Raw genomic sequence first — 17761 nt, forward strand, 5'->3', positions numbered from 1 at the left:
GAGCACAGTGATACGGAACTATACTGTATATTTGTGCTTTGCTGGGTGTGTGTTCTGTCTAATGTGTCCTGTTGAGTTTGTGTGTGTTGTTCATGTCCAGGATGCTTCTACAGAAGTAAGCATGCAAAATTGGGAGAGACAGCCATGACAACGTGGGCTTTACACCGTGCTGCCATTACGTCGCTGCCATCACAACGCAAGTCGTTACAACGACTTGCGCTGGATGGCGCTAGATACTAAGGAATAGTAGATTTACTATTCCAACACCTTCCCTACTGTTGCGTAGGCTGGAGTTGGAATAGTAAATCATACTATTCCAAAATCCAGCGCCTACAGCGCAAGTCGTTGTAACGACTTGCGTTGTAATGGATGCATCGTAATGTCAGCGCAGTGTAAAAGCCCGCGTTGTCATGACGTACATCCAAAATTGGAGATCAACCCAGCAAGGAAATGAGAGAGGGCTGGTGGAGTCAGTGGGGACGAATGGCAAAAGGGAAGCCAGCAAAGAGAAAGCATGTTGTTGAGAGAAGAGGGGAGGTAACATTGGAAAGCATTGGACAGATGGAGAATAAAGAAAGGCAAAAACTGCTGCTTGGTGTTGGAAGACGTGGAGATCAGAACTCAGCCAACAAGTGGATTCGGTGAGAGAATGGAGTAGGGGCTGCCAAAAAGAGAGGAATTTAGGAACTGTTCGGAAGAAAGGCAAACAGGCACTACCTAGGCGAAGGAGAACCAGGGCTTACAGGAAAGAGAGGTGCTATCAAGGCATCCTTCCCAGCCAATGTCAGCTTCTGCTCATATATCACTCTTACTTTTTGTTGGTGTTGTAGAGGGCAAGGTCACTTTTCAGTCACTTCCAAATGTTAGTTCACCAGGAAGGGGTCAAGCAGGTAAACGTTGGGTTGAACAGCGTAGTGGTCTACATATGGTGGGGCCTGGTCCCTGGCAGGGCAGGCAACGAGGCCTGGTCCCCAGGCCAGTCATCTAGGGTTTAAAGGTAGGCCTGGGTGGAGGTTCAGTTACCCCAGCATAATTGGAATAAGTTCAGCAATTCTGCTTTACACTTTGACGTGGAATTACAGATGTTTACGTGATTATGCCTGCTCACGTAATTAGAAGTCATTTGGGGGGAAAGAATCCTACAGAGAGGACACTTATTGAGCACCATTGACTACTCGCACTGCTGTTTATGTTCTGCTGCATTTAGAGCTATCCATTATTGGATGTGAGGGGGCATGTTTGTGCTAAGAAAAGTAGATCTAAAAGCAGAATTACTCCTTTCGCATGATTCTGCATAATCTCTTTCTGAACTTTGGTGTAATTATTCATAATCACGCTGCATGAAATTATGCAAGTTACGCCCACCACTAGTTAGGTCTCGTGGTGTTAACCGCGCGAAAGCGCGGTCTCGCCAGAGACCTATAGTGAGCGTCACAGCTTTCCAGGAGACAAGAGGTGGCCACGTGCATCTCCAAAACTCAGAATGGAGCGGCCGCGCGCGCGCGAACGTGCTCGCTGTGGCCATCTCCTATCTCCTGGGAAGCTCCAACACACACGCATGCGCACACACACAGACACACACACGAGCGCCCATACACGCACGCAAACATACAGAGACACCCCCCCGTAGTCGCACACATACACACACGCGCGCACACACACAAGTGCACCGAGACCCCCCGGCCACCCCCCCTACAACTAAAGGCCACTTACCGGCACTCCGGACTTCTGCAGCCTCCGCGGGGCTCTCCCTCGGGCATGGGGGCCCCGCGTCACCACTGCTCCGCTCCTGGCCGGCCACTCTGTGGGCGCGAGCTTCCAGCACGAAACGGAAGTCCCGCCCCACGGTAGTTTTCGTCACGCGCACGTCTTCGTTTTTTTTCCGTCTTGCACAGGGTACCTCTGTTTGAGCCTTGTAGTTGCCGGGCCGCCCTTGTCTTGCCGGAAATACATGGTTACTTTAGTTTTATTAACACATTTCTGGTTTTCTGGCTTACATTTGGCAGGCTAATAGTTGGAGACTTAGAGGCTGACTGTTACACCCAGGCCGATGGCAGGCAGGAGATTACTCAATTTAGAGCAAGCCGCACCACGGTCCTAGCCAGGCTGCGTCTGCTCGCTGCTGACTCTACCCTCAGGTGACGCTATACATTTCCTACGCCGCTGGCCAAAAAAAGCAGTAACAGTAGGTTTCAGAGGCAGGACACAGTAGAAAATGGCAACAAACAGAAGCAGGCAGCAGTCTGTTTCAAAGGCGGCTTCACAATATAGATTAAAATGCCCCCTTCACTTCACAGTGCTAAAATAAATGCTGGGGGAGTAAGGGTGCAGCAGACCAAGGGCTAGATGTAGGTAATTCATATTTACCGACTCTTAAATACCGAATTTTACCAATTCGGTATTTAAGAGTCGGTAAATATGAAGGGGGGAGATGTAGGTATTACAGATTCTGTAAATATTGAATCGTTAAGATTCGGTATTTACCGAATCTGTAAATACCGGATCGGTATTGCCCATTGATTCCTATGGGCCTTGAAGCCCATAGGAATCAATGGGCAATACCGATTCTGTAATTACAGAATCGGTAAATAACGATTTAAGCAAGGGTGCAGGGGGTGTCACTTTGACACCCTCTAGCACCCCAAAGACGGGCATGTTTGCCATGTGGCACACAGACATGCCCTAAGGGCATGTCTGTCTGTCACATGGCTAGGTGTGCATGCACACATGTGCATGCACACCTGGAATCAGTATTTTACCACCCAATTGGATTGGGTGGTAAAATACCGATTCTGTAAGGCCTTAGGGACTCTGAAGAGACCCACCTACATCTGGCCGTTACCGAATCGGTAAAAATACCGATTCGGTATTTTACAGATTCGGTAAATTTACCGATTCGGTAAATTTACCGAATCTGTAAAATCTGACCCCCTACATCTCAAGATGCCAAATACCGGTCGGAAACGGGCGAATTCGGCCGTTTCCGACCGGTATTTGCCACCTACATCGGGCCCTAAGTTCTTATCAGTACAGGGCAGACAAAAGCAAACAAGAAAAGAGAATCCAGGAGCTGCTCCACGCAGAGTTATCCTGCTTGGTTGCTGACGCAAGACGGAGGGATCTGTGAATAATAACAGCTGTGAGCCCGTGCGTGAGGTGCATCATCAGAGCTGTGTGAATAATAACAGCTGTGAGCCCCGTGCCTGAGGTGCAGCGTCTGAGCTGTGTGAATAATAACTGTGTCAGCCCCGTGCCTGAGGTGCATCATCAGAGCTGTGTGAATAATAACAGCTGTGAGTCCGTGCCTGACCTGCATCATCAGAGCTGTGTGAATAATAACTGCGTCAGCCCTGTGCGTGAGGTGCATTATCAGACCTGTGTGAATAATAACAGCTGTGAGCCTCAGGTGCATCATCAGAGCTGTGTGAATAATAACAGCTGTGAGCCCGTGCCTGAGGTGCATCATCAGAGCTGTGTGAATAATAACAGCTGTGAGCCCGTGCCTGAGGTGCATCATCAGAGCTGTATGAATAATAACTGCGTCAGCCCCGTGCGTGAGGTGCATCATCAGAGCTGTGTGAATTATAACAGCTGTGAGCCTCAGGTGCATCATCAGAGCTGTGTGAATAATAACAGCTGTGAGCCCGTGCCTGAGGTGCATCATCAGAGCTGTGTGAATAATAACTGCGTCAGCCCCGTGCGTGAGGTGCATCATCAGAGCTGTGTGAATAACAACTGTGAGCCCGTGCGTGAGGTGCATCATCAGAGCTGTGTGAATAATAACAGCTGTGAGCCCGTGCCTGAGGTACATCATCAGAGCTGTGTGAATAATAACTGCGTCAGCCCCGTGCGTGAGGTGCATCATCCACATTGCTCAGGTCACCCAAATTCCTGCACTCTCTAGAACAGCATACTCTTGCACACACTCACACTGCTCACCAATTCAAAGTTTGCTAAAAAAATGTATGCAACGCATTGTCATACACAATGCCAATAACTCAAACTTTAATGCTGCGAGACCTATTGCATTGTAAATGCTTGCTAAACAATGTGTCTCAGTTCTGATGTCTTAAAATGCTGATTGTGCTTAGAAACAGGATTTGATTTTCCAACAGTATTAAGTGCTAAGAAATAGTAAGTAATTACCTGCTTTCAACAGACATATATGAATTATGTCAGCCACATCTTTCCAAGTCATACTTGAATTGGGGAGTAAAGCAAACTGAGTTTGCCCAGGCCAGCTTGTGCAAAACCTCCCCCGGTGATCACTAGAAAGGGGCTCTGCACATTCTTCACTTTCCCTTGTAGTGTATGAACTCTCAGGTTCTCTAGTAGTAATAATGTTGACTATGGTTAAAGAATAGAGCCTGTGTTTTATGATGGCCAGTGATAAGTCTTTCTCTGCTCAGAAATGAAATGTGTATTTCAAGGAAATATTTTTCATGCTGTTTCAATTTTTCTTTAGGATTTCTCCTTGTGCTTAGACAAATGCTGGAGAAGTGCACAAGATGTATTCACCTGCCTCTATGAAGATCACCTGCAGGTAAGGGGCAACAGGAGCAACAACAGGCACTTTTGGGAAAGAACAGAACAAAATGACAAGAAGGTAACCTTTAATGGCAAGACTGCATGTACAAAAAGTCTACTAAAGAAAATGTAGGTTACAACTTGAGGAAACAGCACAGCTGTATCACACTCAGGGTTAGGAATATCCACAAACAGGATCTAGGGTACTTCCCGGACATTTTATGGGAAAACTACTGAAGGATTCAGGAGAAATCATCGCAGATTGTGAGAAGATGGAAACTTTTGAAGCAAAATCGCAGGATGTGATGGTATCAATGACAAATATCAAGATAGTGGTGTAAGGTAATAAAGAGTTGGTGATATATTACAGAAAGAACAACAAGCCATATCAGGGATATTTCTGGCATGGGACAGAATCAGAGCTCATTATTACTTTTAATTCTGCTCTTTAAATATGTGGAATGGTGCATCTGTTCCAAGTTTGAATCATAGCTTTGACAGAGTCAATCATCTAACCTTTTTTTAAAAGTATAAGCAGCTCTCAAGCTGTGGCAGGGGTTTCTAACACAAATATTATTTGTTTCTGCATATTCGGGGCATGAATAGTTATGTGAAGCATTTCTTATGTCTCTTTCTGAGAAATTGTAGAGTCTTTCCAAGATTCCTACTCAAAATTAGTTTAGCAAACCAAATAAAAACAAAGCAAACCAAACATTTAAAATGTGCATATACCAATACCTGCATTTCAGTAGGCAATAGTACACCATGGGTAAAATGAATCTGTGATATGTGTACACATTTGCATAACATACCAAAGCAAGTTATTTTCTGTACTGAACCTTTTGTTTTTTCCTAATCCCATGTCCAGCCAGCAAGGACAACAAGGTTAATATAACAAAATGATCTAGAGTGCAACGTAGAAATAATTTGTGGAAACAAAGGAATGAACGGGAAGACATGGAGTAAATACAAACTAAGGCTAAATCACATAAAGTAGAGGGCAAGGGAAAAATCCTTGCAGCAATTGAGATAAGTTCCAGAAAGCCATAGAAGCAATTCCCTTTCGGTCATCACAGTTAGTTTGAGTAAAAATAATCTGCGATGAATAGTAAACATTGAAGTCAAATTGCAACAAGTAGTAGAAAGGATCAGGAAGACTTCACTGAAGGAATCTATGCTGGTTCACAAGTAAGTGTGATTTGCAATAATTCACAGGAGTAATTGGTGCGAATTCCAGAATACAACAGGAGGAGAATACAACACAATAGTAAATAAGACCAAAAAAGGAAAGAATCAAAAATTTGTGATAAATAAAAACAATGAATATTAAGAAATCTTCCAGACCATCATGTAAGGATCACAAAAACCAATTCTAAAATATAGTGAAAGTATTTCAAAGAGATTGTGAAAAGAATTGACTAAAATAAAGTGTCAGAAATAGAAAAACAAAACAGATGATGGACACTTTGGTAAAAATATATTGGAAGGATCAGGTGAAATGTGAAAAATATTTTGGAGTGCTTTGAATAGGACCAGAGCGAAGTTGCAAAAAAACATAGAGGAATGGCAGCAAGTGCGAGAGAGAAAACATTGGATCATTTACACGTCAAAGAGAAAACTCTAGAAAAGTACATATGGGAGGTGTCCTGGAGTCAACTTCGTCATCTGCTAAGCTGTACACTAAACTGTATTTGCTATCAGGGTCATCACAACAGAGGCAGCATTATGACCCAACCCCTGCTATTGAGGGGCCCATTCTCCTGAAGCAAAATGTTTAGGTTTGTAAAACACTCTTTATTTATTTTGTGGCATCTTACATGACCATACCAAAAGTGCTATGTTTTCTCCTACAATGTAGGATACAAAATTGGGTGCTTATGGCACCTGGCAACAATAAAAGGTATATCCACAAGTGACCCATAATTAGTTTTTGGCCCAGGATCTCATAAACTTCTAACTTGTCTGTTTGCTACATGCCCAACATGGGTGGAAGATAGCTAACTGTTAGAAGTTGGGTTTCTGGGCGGCTAGGGTATGCACCTCAGCAAGGCAGAACCCACCACACTCGTCAGGGCACACAAGCTACACATCAAAGATAACCTATGCTCCCCCTTTGGTATCTTGGCTCAGAGCAGGCAGGCTTATTATCAGAGGCAATGTGTAAAGTATTTGTGTGTCCGTTGTCATCTGTTAATGGCAATACCACCAACTACACATATATAAGAGACCTCGAGTGAGTGACACTATGCAATTTCATCATTTTCTAAAAAGTTTATAACTGTATAAACGAGTGACAGAATAAGTGCTTTTAGTCAGAAAAGTTATGACAAAACTAATGTATCAAATTAAAACATAAATTTATTATAATTCGTAAGTATTTTAAAACAATTGATTGACATACAATTCCTAAGCAATGAATAAAACATAAAAGAGAATAAAAAGCAAACAAAATTGGTTAAAAATATATGTTCCGAGGAACAACAGTCGACGCGGCGTTTCGGTTAAAAACCTTCTTCAGGACAGTTCTCTCAAATAGAATATCTATGTATCTCTATCTCAGGATTGCCTTCTGAGATAATCACGGTGTCCTGATGTGGGTACACTGTGAAGATGGCCAAATATCCCTCTTGTATAAACTGGGTATATTGGTGATTAGTGATATCTTGTTTTTCAAATATTATAATTGTACACTGCGTCGGAGGTGCCACCGCTTAGCTTTTTCAGAGTATCCTTTTCGAATATATGGATTTATTAGACCGCTGTAGCCATGTGCTTGATATGCCTCATCAGCTAGTTCTGTTTGTGAGATGATCCTCACGGTATCTTGATTAAATTAATCGGCCTCCCTGCTCCTCCGACCGCAGCATCAAGGGGTTCTGTTTGTTGAAATCAAACAGAACCCCTTGATGCTGCGGTCGGAGGAGCAGGGAGGCCGATTAATTTAATCAAGATACCGTGAGGATCATCTCACAAACAGAACTAGCTGATGAGGCATATCAAGCACATGGCTACAGCGGTCTAATAAATCCATATATTCGAAAAGGATACTCTGAAAAAGCTAAGCGGTGGCACCTCCGACGCAGTGTACAATTATAATATTTGAAAAACAAGATATCACTAATCACCAATATACCCAGTTTATACAAGAGGGATATTTGGCCATCTTCACAGTGTACCCACATCAGGACACCGTGATTATCTCAGAAGGCAATCCTGAGATAGAGATACATAGATATTCTATTTGAGAGAACTGTCCTGAAGAAGGTTTTTAACCGAAACGCCGCGTCGACTGTTGTTCCTCGGAACATATATTTTTAACCAATTTTGTTTGCTTTTTATTCTCTTTTATGTTTTATTCATTGCTTAGGAATTGTATGTCAATCAATTTTTTTAAAATACTTACGAATTATAATAAATTTATGTTTTAATTTGATACATTAGTTTTGTCATAACTTTTCTGACTAAAAGCACTTAAGCTGTCACTCGTTTATAGAGTTATAAACTTTTTAGAAAATGATGACATTGCATAGTGTCACTCACTCGAGGTCTCTTATATATGTGTAGGTGGTGGTTTTGCCATTAACAGATGACAACGGGTATTCCCTAACATCATTTCCCTTACGGGATTATTTCGGACATTCCCTTGCTTTCCTATTTGATTCCCCTGGTCCCAGACCTTTAAGATAGGGGGCCTCCTATACTTTCTTTGTCTAAAGTAGTTGTGTGGCACACTTACTCAGAAACACAATGAATACACCACAAGAGACTCCACAAAGGGGAGACGCTGATTGAATCGGAAGCGGGAGAGCCCTCCGTGTGCCGCTTTTACTTGCCAGACTGCTTTCCTCTCCGAGAGCCTCCGTGTGCCTGGGCGCTTCGCCTCGCCTCGCTGAGGACTACAATCTTGGACCCTGTGGGCTGGAAGAGGAAGCAACAGGGCTGCGAGCGCCAGGTGAGGGACAGGGACTCCATTGTCCAGGAGTCCCTGCGCTATCTTTACCTGCACCTGGACGCTCTCCCTGTTTGCCCCGCCCCTTGAGCACTGATTGAAAGGTGCCTGCCAGCCCTTGTTCCAGTGGGAGACGCTGATTGAATCGGAAGCGGGAGAGCCCTCCGTGTGCCGCTTTTACTTGCCAGACTGCTTTCCTCTCCGAGAGCCTCCGTGTGCCTGGGCGCTTCGCCTCGCCTCGCTGAGGACTACAATCTTGGACCCTGTGGCCTGGAAGAGGAAGCAACAGGGCTGCGAGCGCCAGGTGAGGGACAGGGACTCCATTGCCCAGGAGTCCCTGCGCTATCATTACCTGCACCTGGACGTTCTCCCTGTTTGCCCCGCCCCTTGAGCACCGAGTGAAAGGTGCCTGCCAGCCCTTGTTCCAGTGGGAGACGCTGATTGAATCGGAAGCGGGAGAGCCCTCCGTGTGCCGCTTTTACTTGCCAGACTGCTTTCCTCTCCGAGAGCCTCCGTGTGCCTGGGCGCTTCGCCTCGCCTCGCTGAGGACTACAATCTTGGACCCTGTGGGCTGGAAGAGGAAGCAACAGGGCTGCGAGCGCCAGGTGAGGGACAGGGACTCCATTGCCCAGGAGTCCCTGCGCTATCATTACCTGCACCTGGACGCTCTCCCTGTTTGCCCCGCCCCTTGAACACCTCCTCCTTATAATAGGAGTTGCAGTTGCCGCTGCGCGGGAGCGTCCCGGGAGAAGCCCGGGACAAGGGCGGGACCGTTTTGTGGCCGTTCGGGGGCCGAAGGAGGCCGGGCTGGGCTAGCCCTCCAACATTTATTTTCTCGTTTAACCACTGTCATTCCAACCCATAAGTAAGTTGGTTGTTTGTTCAGATTAGATTCACACTACCCCAGTTGAGTTGTGACATAATAATCACCCCAGCAGGCTGCGTTCATACTCAATTTTGATTGCTATACATTGACGTCGTTACATCTAATGGCTGCTATGCATGGAAAAAAGTTTGTCACCTGACTCTGGGGGAAACAACAAGGGGACTTTGGACAAGTACTTCAGAAAGCCCGCTGGTGACACAGACAGGGAGTGTGATCTGGCGGAACGAAGGGAAGACCGCCGACGCTCCATTGAATCTATTAAAAACAGATCCACCAGGAGTGTATCACCAGAGACCTGTCAAGTGCATGTGGGAGAGGGTTTGTCACAAGCAAATGAGGACTCGCAACCATCGCAGGGGTATCCCATGCTCCTGAGAGAAACGACCCCTTCATCATTAGTCATTAGCGGTATAGAAGGAAGTAACACTGTGGGTACTAGTGATACCACTATTTCAATTGAAACCATACCTAATAATACACGAGCACCACCACCTGGGAATAAGAAAGTTGGGAAACAGGGGGTTGGCAAAATTGTTGGACCACCACCAAACAAGAGACAGAGGAAGGGAGGGGTTCAGCAAAGAGCCAAAATCCGTCATACTGATTTTGGGAAGGGTAGAACAGTTACAGCTGCCCCCGTACCCACAAGTAATGTGATTCGACCCTCTGACCTGGCCCAGGTTGCCCCACATGAAATGCCATCCTCTATAAACACTTCTATACCGACTGTAGTTGGTCCCAATTTAATCCCTAGTAGTATTTCTCCCCCTACTGATAATTTGTCAACACTCTCCCTCGAAAATATCAAACATCTACTCAGGGCATTCACATCCCCCATATTAGAGAGGTTAAAGAGGTTAGAGGATCGATTGGGGGTCATAGAAACGGCGATCAGTAATAAAGCAGGACAGTTGGTAGTACCTGCAAAGCAAGTTTTATCGCCTATAGCTGTAGTTCCTACACCCACAGTCCTCACACAAAAGGCTTTAAATCCTCCAAGTAACCTTGCGAGCTGTACTCACCAAGGGGCAAATCCATCTAAGGCAGTTCATCAGCCTACCCAAATTAGTAAGAAGGATACCAACAAAGGGGTCAGCACAGTGGTTGCTATAAATAATCAGGAGGTAGGGGGGAGAGTATACCCTGGAAAAGCAGGGAACCAGAGGGGCTGCCAAGTTGAACTACCACCAGAGGCAGTCCCCTATGTGGTTGTACTTACGGGGGTCCCCAGGTTGGCAGACAATAAGAGGGAAGGGTTTAGCCAATTAAAAAATAAAACCATACATTGGCTCGGGCAGCATAGACCGCTCCCATGTTCCATCAACAATGAAATTGTTCATGTAAGGCGACTCCCCTGGTTGGGGAGCAGAGTAAAGGATATAGAGGGGGATTTAATAATTATAAATTTTAGAGACCCAGGGGCAGTGACACACATCCTTAATTGGATGCCAAGGACCACTGGTTCACTCATTGTCCCCTGTGATTTAACCTGCTTCTATCCTAGATCACAGGTGCCTGCAATAACATCCGTTGGGGCTCCTTTTGGCCCTTTTAATAACCCTACCGGAATGTTTAATAATCAACATATGTGGCAGGATCCAAACCCCAAAATGCCAAAAAATACATTGGGATGGAATATTGTACCACATAGGGAGAATAGGAATAACTATAGAGGAATGGACCGATCACAAAGTGCTGGTGGAATGAATCATTTGTTGCCTTTCACCCCTTTTGAAACTTCGAATAGGTTTGAAGCGTTCTCTGGGCTAGATGATTGTGAATGACGGTCGGTGTCCCCTGTTGATAGGTCTGAATCGAGGCGAGTGTCTAGCACCGGTCCAATCTCCCCAATTGCCTCTATTTCCGGGCCTATGCAGGAGGATGATACAGCCTTATGCAAATTTCTTAGCTGGAATATAGCTGGCCTAAGAGCCAAAAAGGATGATCCGCCATGGATTAATTTTATCACCTCCTTTGATGTCATAGCTTTACAAGAAACCTGGGAAACCTCACGTGATGTCTGGCTGGATGATTTTGTTACCTTCTTCGTTCCAGCGATACCCAGCCAAGCTGGGAGAGCTAAGGGGGGTTTAATTTTCTTTTTTCCCTCAATCTTGCGGGGTCTTTTAAGCAGTTAGATTCAGGTTCCCCTAATCTTTTGATCGTAGAATGGATTGTTTCTCCGATCCATTCAATTTTATTACTTAATTTTTATAATTCCTGGGAGAGGGCAATGGATACTGATCACATTGCACACCTAGAGACATTTTTATACAATTTCAGTCTTAATAAGCACACTGCATTTGAGCTCATCGTGTTAGGTGATTTTAATACTCATTTATGCAATCTTCCCTGTCACTTGGGCGAACAATTGGGACCAGCAGGAACATTTATACCCCATTTTGAACACACATAAACTGGTGAGGCCCTGGAAGTTCTAATGGCCAGTTCTAATCTTTATGAACCCCTAAACACAGATGGGAGGGAAAGAGTCCCTACCTATAAAGGATCACCGCAAGGGTCTATAATCGACTATATATTTGCCACGCCGGTGCTACAATCAAAGGTATTAACCTACAGAACAATTCAGTCACCCTATAGTGATCATAACCCTGTGGTAATGGAGACGAGTTGGGGGGACCTTAAACGAGAGGGGCCGGGCCGCCAACAGGCGCAGGCGATACCTGTGCCCTCTGATCAAGGGAGAATGCTCAAGTGGGGTAAGGTGATCCCAGATGATTTTATGGCAATTTTATTGCCCAAAATTGAGGGAGAAATAGAGCTATGCTTGGATCAAGAGGCCTCTAACAGTTCAATTGTTCAAGCCTTCAAATCCATATGTGCCCAAATCATGAAGGATTTGACTGTTACGCCCACTAAGAAATTCCCTAGTGTGTTAAAATGGTTTGATGTTGATTGTTCACGGATACATACCCGTCTAATGCATGCACTAAAAGCTATACCAAGGGATAGGTAACTTATTGCCAGCTTGAGGAGGGAATACAAAAAGACTTTAAAGGGGAGAAAAGACGAAATCAAAAGTGAAGCGTGGGATAGACTTCTTTCTGTTGATGTCTTACGTGACAGCAAAAAATTCTGGGAAATCATTAACCATCCTTTTTTTGCAGGTGACTTAAATGTAGCCACCGACTGTGTTATCCCGGATGAGAAGTGGGTTGATCACTTTAAAGATGTCTACGGCGAGAAGAATGGTATAGCCCAGCCCAGCCAATTGACAGTGCAGGCCTCCCCCCGATAGCCTTTAAAACTTCCTCCTCTAAAAAGACTATCTTGGAGACTTCAAAAAATAAGGCCCCGGGGGCTGATGGTGTACCTGCGGACCTATACAGATACTCTCCGAAAACTTGGTCCCAGATATTAACTAAAGTCTTTAGGGCAGCGAATGATAAGGTGTTTCCAAATACCTGGGCAATCTCCATCATAGTGCCAATTTTTTAAAAAGGAAAACGCGATGACCCAGGGTGTTACAGACCCATTTCCCTCCTTGATTCGGCCATTAAGATTCTGGGCAGAGTTTTATTGGCTAAACTCAGGGAAAATTTGGAGGCCTGCGGAGGGCTTTCAAACATACAATATGGGTTTAGAGAGAAACGAGGCACCCTGGACCAATGCTTGAATTTGCACCTTCTAATTGCCAAATATGTGGTGGCCGGGGAGGGTTCCCTTTATTTGGCTTTTATGGACCTCTCCTCGGCCTTCGACTTGGTAAACAGGTCCAAACTGTGGTCCACCCTTCTTGAGATGGGAATAGACTCCTCACTGGTTGCTTTTATAGCCTCTTTACACCAGGAGTTATTCGCAAAAGTAAGGGTCACAAATGAGGGGAGATGTACGGGGACTTTCAGGTCAGAGAAAGGGGTCCGCCAAGGGTGTATCCTGGCCCCCCTCCTTTTCACCATTTACATAAATGGGTTGGAAAAACAGCTGGAGGAAGGGGGTGCAGATGTGCCGCGTGCGGGAGGTCAGCCGATTCCGGCCCTCCTATACGCAGATGATGCGGTACTGATTGCCCGTACGGGCATCGGTCTACAGACACTATTGGATTGTTTTGGCGCCTTTATGGAAAAACTCGACCTAAAAGTAAACGCGAAAAAATCCCATACTATGATAGTGGGCAAGCAGAGAGGGAAATTGAGATCCAAAACCTTCAAATGTAAGGGGGAGGTGGTTTCCAGGGTTCCGTTTTTTCCCTATTTGGGGGTCCTTTTTGATGAAAGGGGGTCTTGGGCCCCACAGTTAAAGGCGAAGAGTTTAGCCTTGGCTCGTTCAACAACTGCCCTGTTGGGTTTCACCAAAAGGTTGGGGGCCAGGCCAATGGAAGCACTTTTGAAGGTTTATAACACTAAGTGTATTCCCATTGCCACCTATGGGGCTGCCCTGTGGGGTTATGCCACTCAAGAAAAAATCCAAAGGGTAGAAAATAGGTTAATTAGGATATTGCTCTCAGTTCCAAAATCGACCCCTACATTCTCTATTCACGAGGAAGTAGGTCTGGGTTATATTACAGACAAGCTGAACTTGGCACCCCTTTTACTTTGGGCAAGGACATGGCTGAATCCAGAATTAACTTTAAACCATCTTATTCTGGAGGACGTCATGTCTTTGGACCATGCCATGAAAATACCTTGGCTGAAGTTTTTAAAAAACACATTTTCAGCTTTGGGTAGAGTGGAACTTTTCTCATCTCCTCGCAACATTAAGAGCAGGGATGTGGAATTCCTATAGCCCGACGCCCAGGACATATTGTTTGGGGTCAAGGGCAACAAGTTTTTATGTGGATTTTGTCCTTGGGACAAGTAGGCCCAGCCCTCTGCAGCACAAACCCTTTGGATGTTATGTTATGTTATGTTATGTTAAGTTTACTTATATAGCGCATGGCTGCCCCAACAGCAGGGCGTCCCAGCACTTGCAGACAAAACCAACCAGGGGTCACAGCGTGGAGGCAACAGAGAAAGTACGGTGAGACAGCCGAAGGGTCAGCCGTCTAGATGGAGGCGAACAGCCAGGTTTTAATATATTTTCGGAAAAGCCAATGATTTTGTATGGCACGTGCCTCAACGGGGACGGAATTCCAAAGAGCAGGGGCAAGAGACCTGAAAGAACGGCCGCCAGCTCTGCTCCTGCGTACCCTAATGGTACAGGCAAGATGGAGGTCAGCAGAGCGCAGGACCCAGGTGGGAATATAGGGGGTGCAAAGTCCTTGCAGTTTTTGGGGGCCCTGGCCGTGTAGAATTTTATGGGTTAAGCAGAGGGACTTGAATTCAATTCTTTGTTTCACCGGCAGCCAGTGAAGCCGGTGGAGATGTGAGCTGTGGCTATGTTTGGGTAGGGCAAAGAGAGTGCGGGCAGCTGCGTTTTGAGCCCTCTGGAGTCTTTTGATGACTGACTTGTTGGTACCCAGCAGTAGTCCATTACAGTAGTCTAGGTGGGATAGGACCAGGGACTGGACTATAACTTGCCGGGTAGGTGGCTCAAAAAAGCCCAAGATAGGTTTGATGCAGCGTAGGCGGCCGAAACAGGTACCAGCAACCTTTTTTGCATGCGACTCAAAGGAAAGTGTGTTGTCCATTAGGACACCCAGATTCTTCACAACCTCCTTTGGTTTAGGAGGGAGACCCATACCACTGATGGTCCCGCTTCTGTACGTTACGTCCCATCAGGAGCACCTCCGTTTTGGAGGAATTAAGCTGGAGATAATTGTCAGACATCCAGTTTGAGATGGCCAGAACGTCTTCCTGAAATTTGGCCTGGTCGAGCGAGGTGTCATTAGGGAACGTGAAGATAAGCTGCGTGTCGTCCGCATAAGAGATCATTTTGATCTTACGTTCCCTGGCCAGAAGGGCCAGGGAGCGGACGAACACGTTAAACAGCGTGGGGCTGAGGGCCGAGCCCTGCGGGACCCCGCAGTTGAGAGGGAGCCTGCTAGATAAGTAGGGAGGAGCGTGGATCTGAAAGGAACGGTCCGATAGAAATGATGCGGACCAGGCGCGGGCCCCATTCCTGACTCCGATCTCCCGGAGACGTTTGAGTAAAATCTCGTGGGAGACCGTGTCGAACGCTGCGCTTAAGTCAAGCAGTATGAGAGCGGAGGTGTTCCCCAGATCTTGTGAGGCCCTCAGTTGTTCCGTGACTGCCAGTAGAGCTGACTCCGTACTATGTTTAGCTCGGAAGCCATTTTGCGACTCGTCCAGGATCCCATTATTTTCTAGGTAGCTGGTCAAGATGGAGTTCACATGGGCTTCCATCACCTTGGCCAGGTACGGCAGGAGGGAGATGGGTCTAAAGTTTTCTGGGCGAGAAGGGTCAAGGGTCGGCTTCTTTAGCAGGGGGATAACTTTGGCATGTTTCCATGACTTGGGAATGGTGGATGACAGAAGTGATCTATTGATCAGTTCCCGTCCCTCGATCAAGATGGAATCCCGTAGAAGTCGAAAGGTGTCAGGTTTAACAGGATCGTCGGGGGACCCAGACACCACCTTTGTGATCAGGAAATCGAGATCTTTATGAGTAATAGGGGGCAGGGTTTGCAGAGGGTCCAGGGCGTCAGGTGGATAAATCGCTTGGCCAGAGGTCGGGGTGGGCCTTCTAGTGTCCAGCGACTTATAGATCTCCTGAACTTTATTAATGAAAAACTGGGCCAGTTCTTCGCACTGCGCGTTAGAGGCGATTGTGTTGTGTGTACCCTCTGGGGTTTTGGTCATATCTTTTACCAGGGAAAAGATGGCTTTGGAAGGATTATGACTGGTATTAATCATATTAGTATAGAATGCAGCTTTCGTTTTTTGTATAAGTTTATGATATGCTTTCATGGCTGCCCTGTAACTGATTTTTGCTGAGGGGTCGTAAGAGCGCCTCCAGGTGCGTTCGAGGATCTTACAGTGCTTTTTTTTTGTCGCTAGTGCCTCAGTATACCATGGGTGAGTCTGTTCACGTTTGGGCCGGGACGTTTTTTTAGGAATCTGGAGATCAAGGGAGTTGTTAATCCATCCCCTAAAGGCTGTGTCCGCTTCCTCCAAATTGCTGGGCCAATCAGGACGGGAAGAATTCAGGCTAGACTCAAGGCTGAGTCTAGCCAGTTTATGCCATGGGCGCCTCCAGAGGGGGGGGGAGGGATTCTGACGAGTTTTTGCTACAGTATTGATGCATATGTGAATGAGAAAGTGGTCCGTCCAGGTGAGGGGAAGGGGGGGCGTGAGCTCTAATTCCCTCCATGTTGGAGAACACAGGGTCAAGTAGGTGGCCAGCCAGATGCGATGGACCCCTGTCCAACTGAAATAGCTGGCAGGCTTCCAGATCTCCGAGAAAGTTTGTGATGCCATGGGAGTCGAGTTGCTCTAAGTGCAGATTTAGGTCTCCCAATATACTGAAATGGGTGTCTGCAGGGCAAGAGTGGAGACAGTCTGGGGCAGAGCATCCTGAAAGGTTCTTGCCGACCCAGGGGGGCGGTAGAGGAGGAGCCCAGTGAGGGTAAAGTTGTCTGATATCTTGATCTTGAATAGAGTACACTCGCACTCAGGTATTAACACTGTGGAAAGAGTACAGGGGAAGGAGGATTTAGCTATAACAGCTAGCCCTCCCCCTGCCACTAGGTCTATTCTGGGTGTACATAGAATAGCCCAGTGGGAGAGCCAAGGCTGGAATGGCGGTAGAGTGACTGGTAAGCCAAGTCTCCGTGAGGAAAAGCAGGTCAGGGGACCTATCCGAGAGGAGCTCAAGTATATCCTCATGATGTTTTACTAGAGACCTGCAGTTCAGGCTATATATGTTTAAATTCGTGAGCTTGAGTGATTCAGGAGGAGAAAGAACATCTTCTGTGGTCTTGAACCCGCATTTATTACACCTAGTGCATGGGGTGTCTAAGCGCCATAGATGGTCGGCGCAGGGGGACCGGGTGCGGAGAGCTAGCAAGTCCTCGCGGGAGTAATGGAGCACCTGAGCAGGCCGACGGCCAGGGAGTCTGGCGTCAGACTGGTGTGGACGGGCGCAGACGGGCTTGCCTTGGGCGAGCCTTCGGCGCGCCCGCGGCGTGCCCGCTACGCGTGTCCGCTGCGCGGGAGTGCAGGCATGGCGGCTATAAGGGTGCAGGACCCGCCCCTGCCGGTAGTGCGTCACCCTCGAGGGGCTGAGCCAGGTCTGTCAACGCCCTCAACACAAGCGGCTCAGACCGGAAGAGGGAGCAAACAGAAGTGAGGTAAAAATGAGCAGTTTAAAATATCCACAAGTATTTAAAAAGATGATGTCTCGAAATTTCTAAAATCAAATTTCAAAGAAAGCAAAACAGTAGTCCCATCACCGCTTGCTAGCGCCTAACCGATCTGGCGCATCCGCTACGTGGGAGTGCAGGAAGCCGGCTATAAGGGTGTAGGACCCGCCCCTGC

General features: G+C 46.6%; 1 protein-coding gene across 2 annotated transcripts in view; it reads left to right on the forward strand.

Moving 5' to 3' along the window:
- Positions 1-17761, forward strand: part of WDFY4 (WDFY family member 4) — a 1018342-nt gene that overhangs the window by 666002 nt on the left and 334579 nt on the right. For both annotated transcript variants that reach the window (XM_078642707.1, XM_078642708.1), the window contains one exon: positions 4466-4543. In XM_078642707.1, the coding sequence (XP_078498833.1) occupies positions 4466-4543 (78 nt within the window). The remainder of the gene's footprint in view (positions 1-4465; positions 4544-17761) is intronic.

Source organism: Lissotriton helveticus, chromosome 5_1 (assembly GCF_964261635.1).
Source record: "Lissotriton helveticus chromosome 5_1, aLisHel1.1, whole genome shotgun sequence".
Lineage (NCBI taxonomy): Eukaryota > Metazoa > Chordata > Amphibia > Caudata > Salamandridae > Lissotriton > Lissotriton helveticus.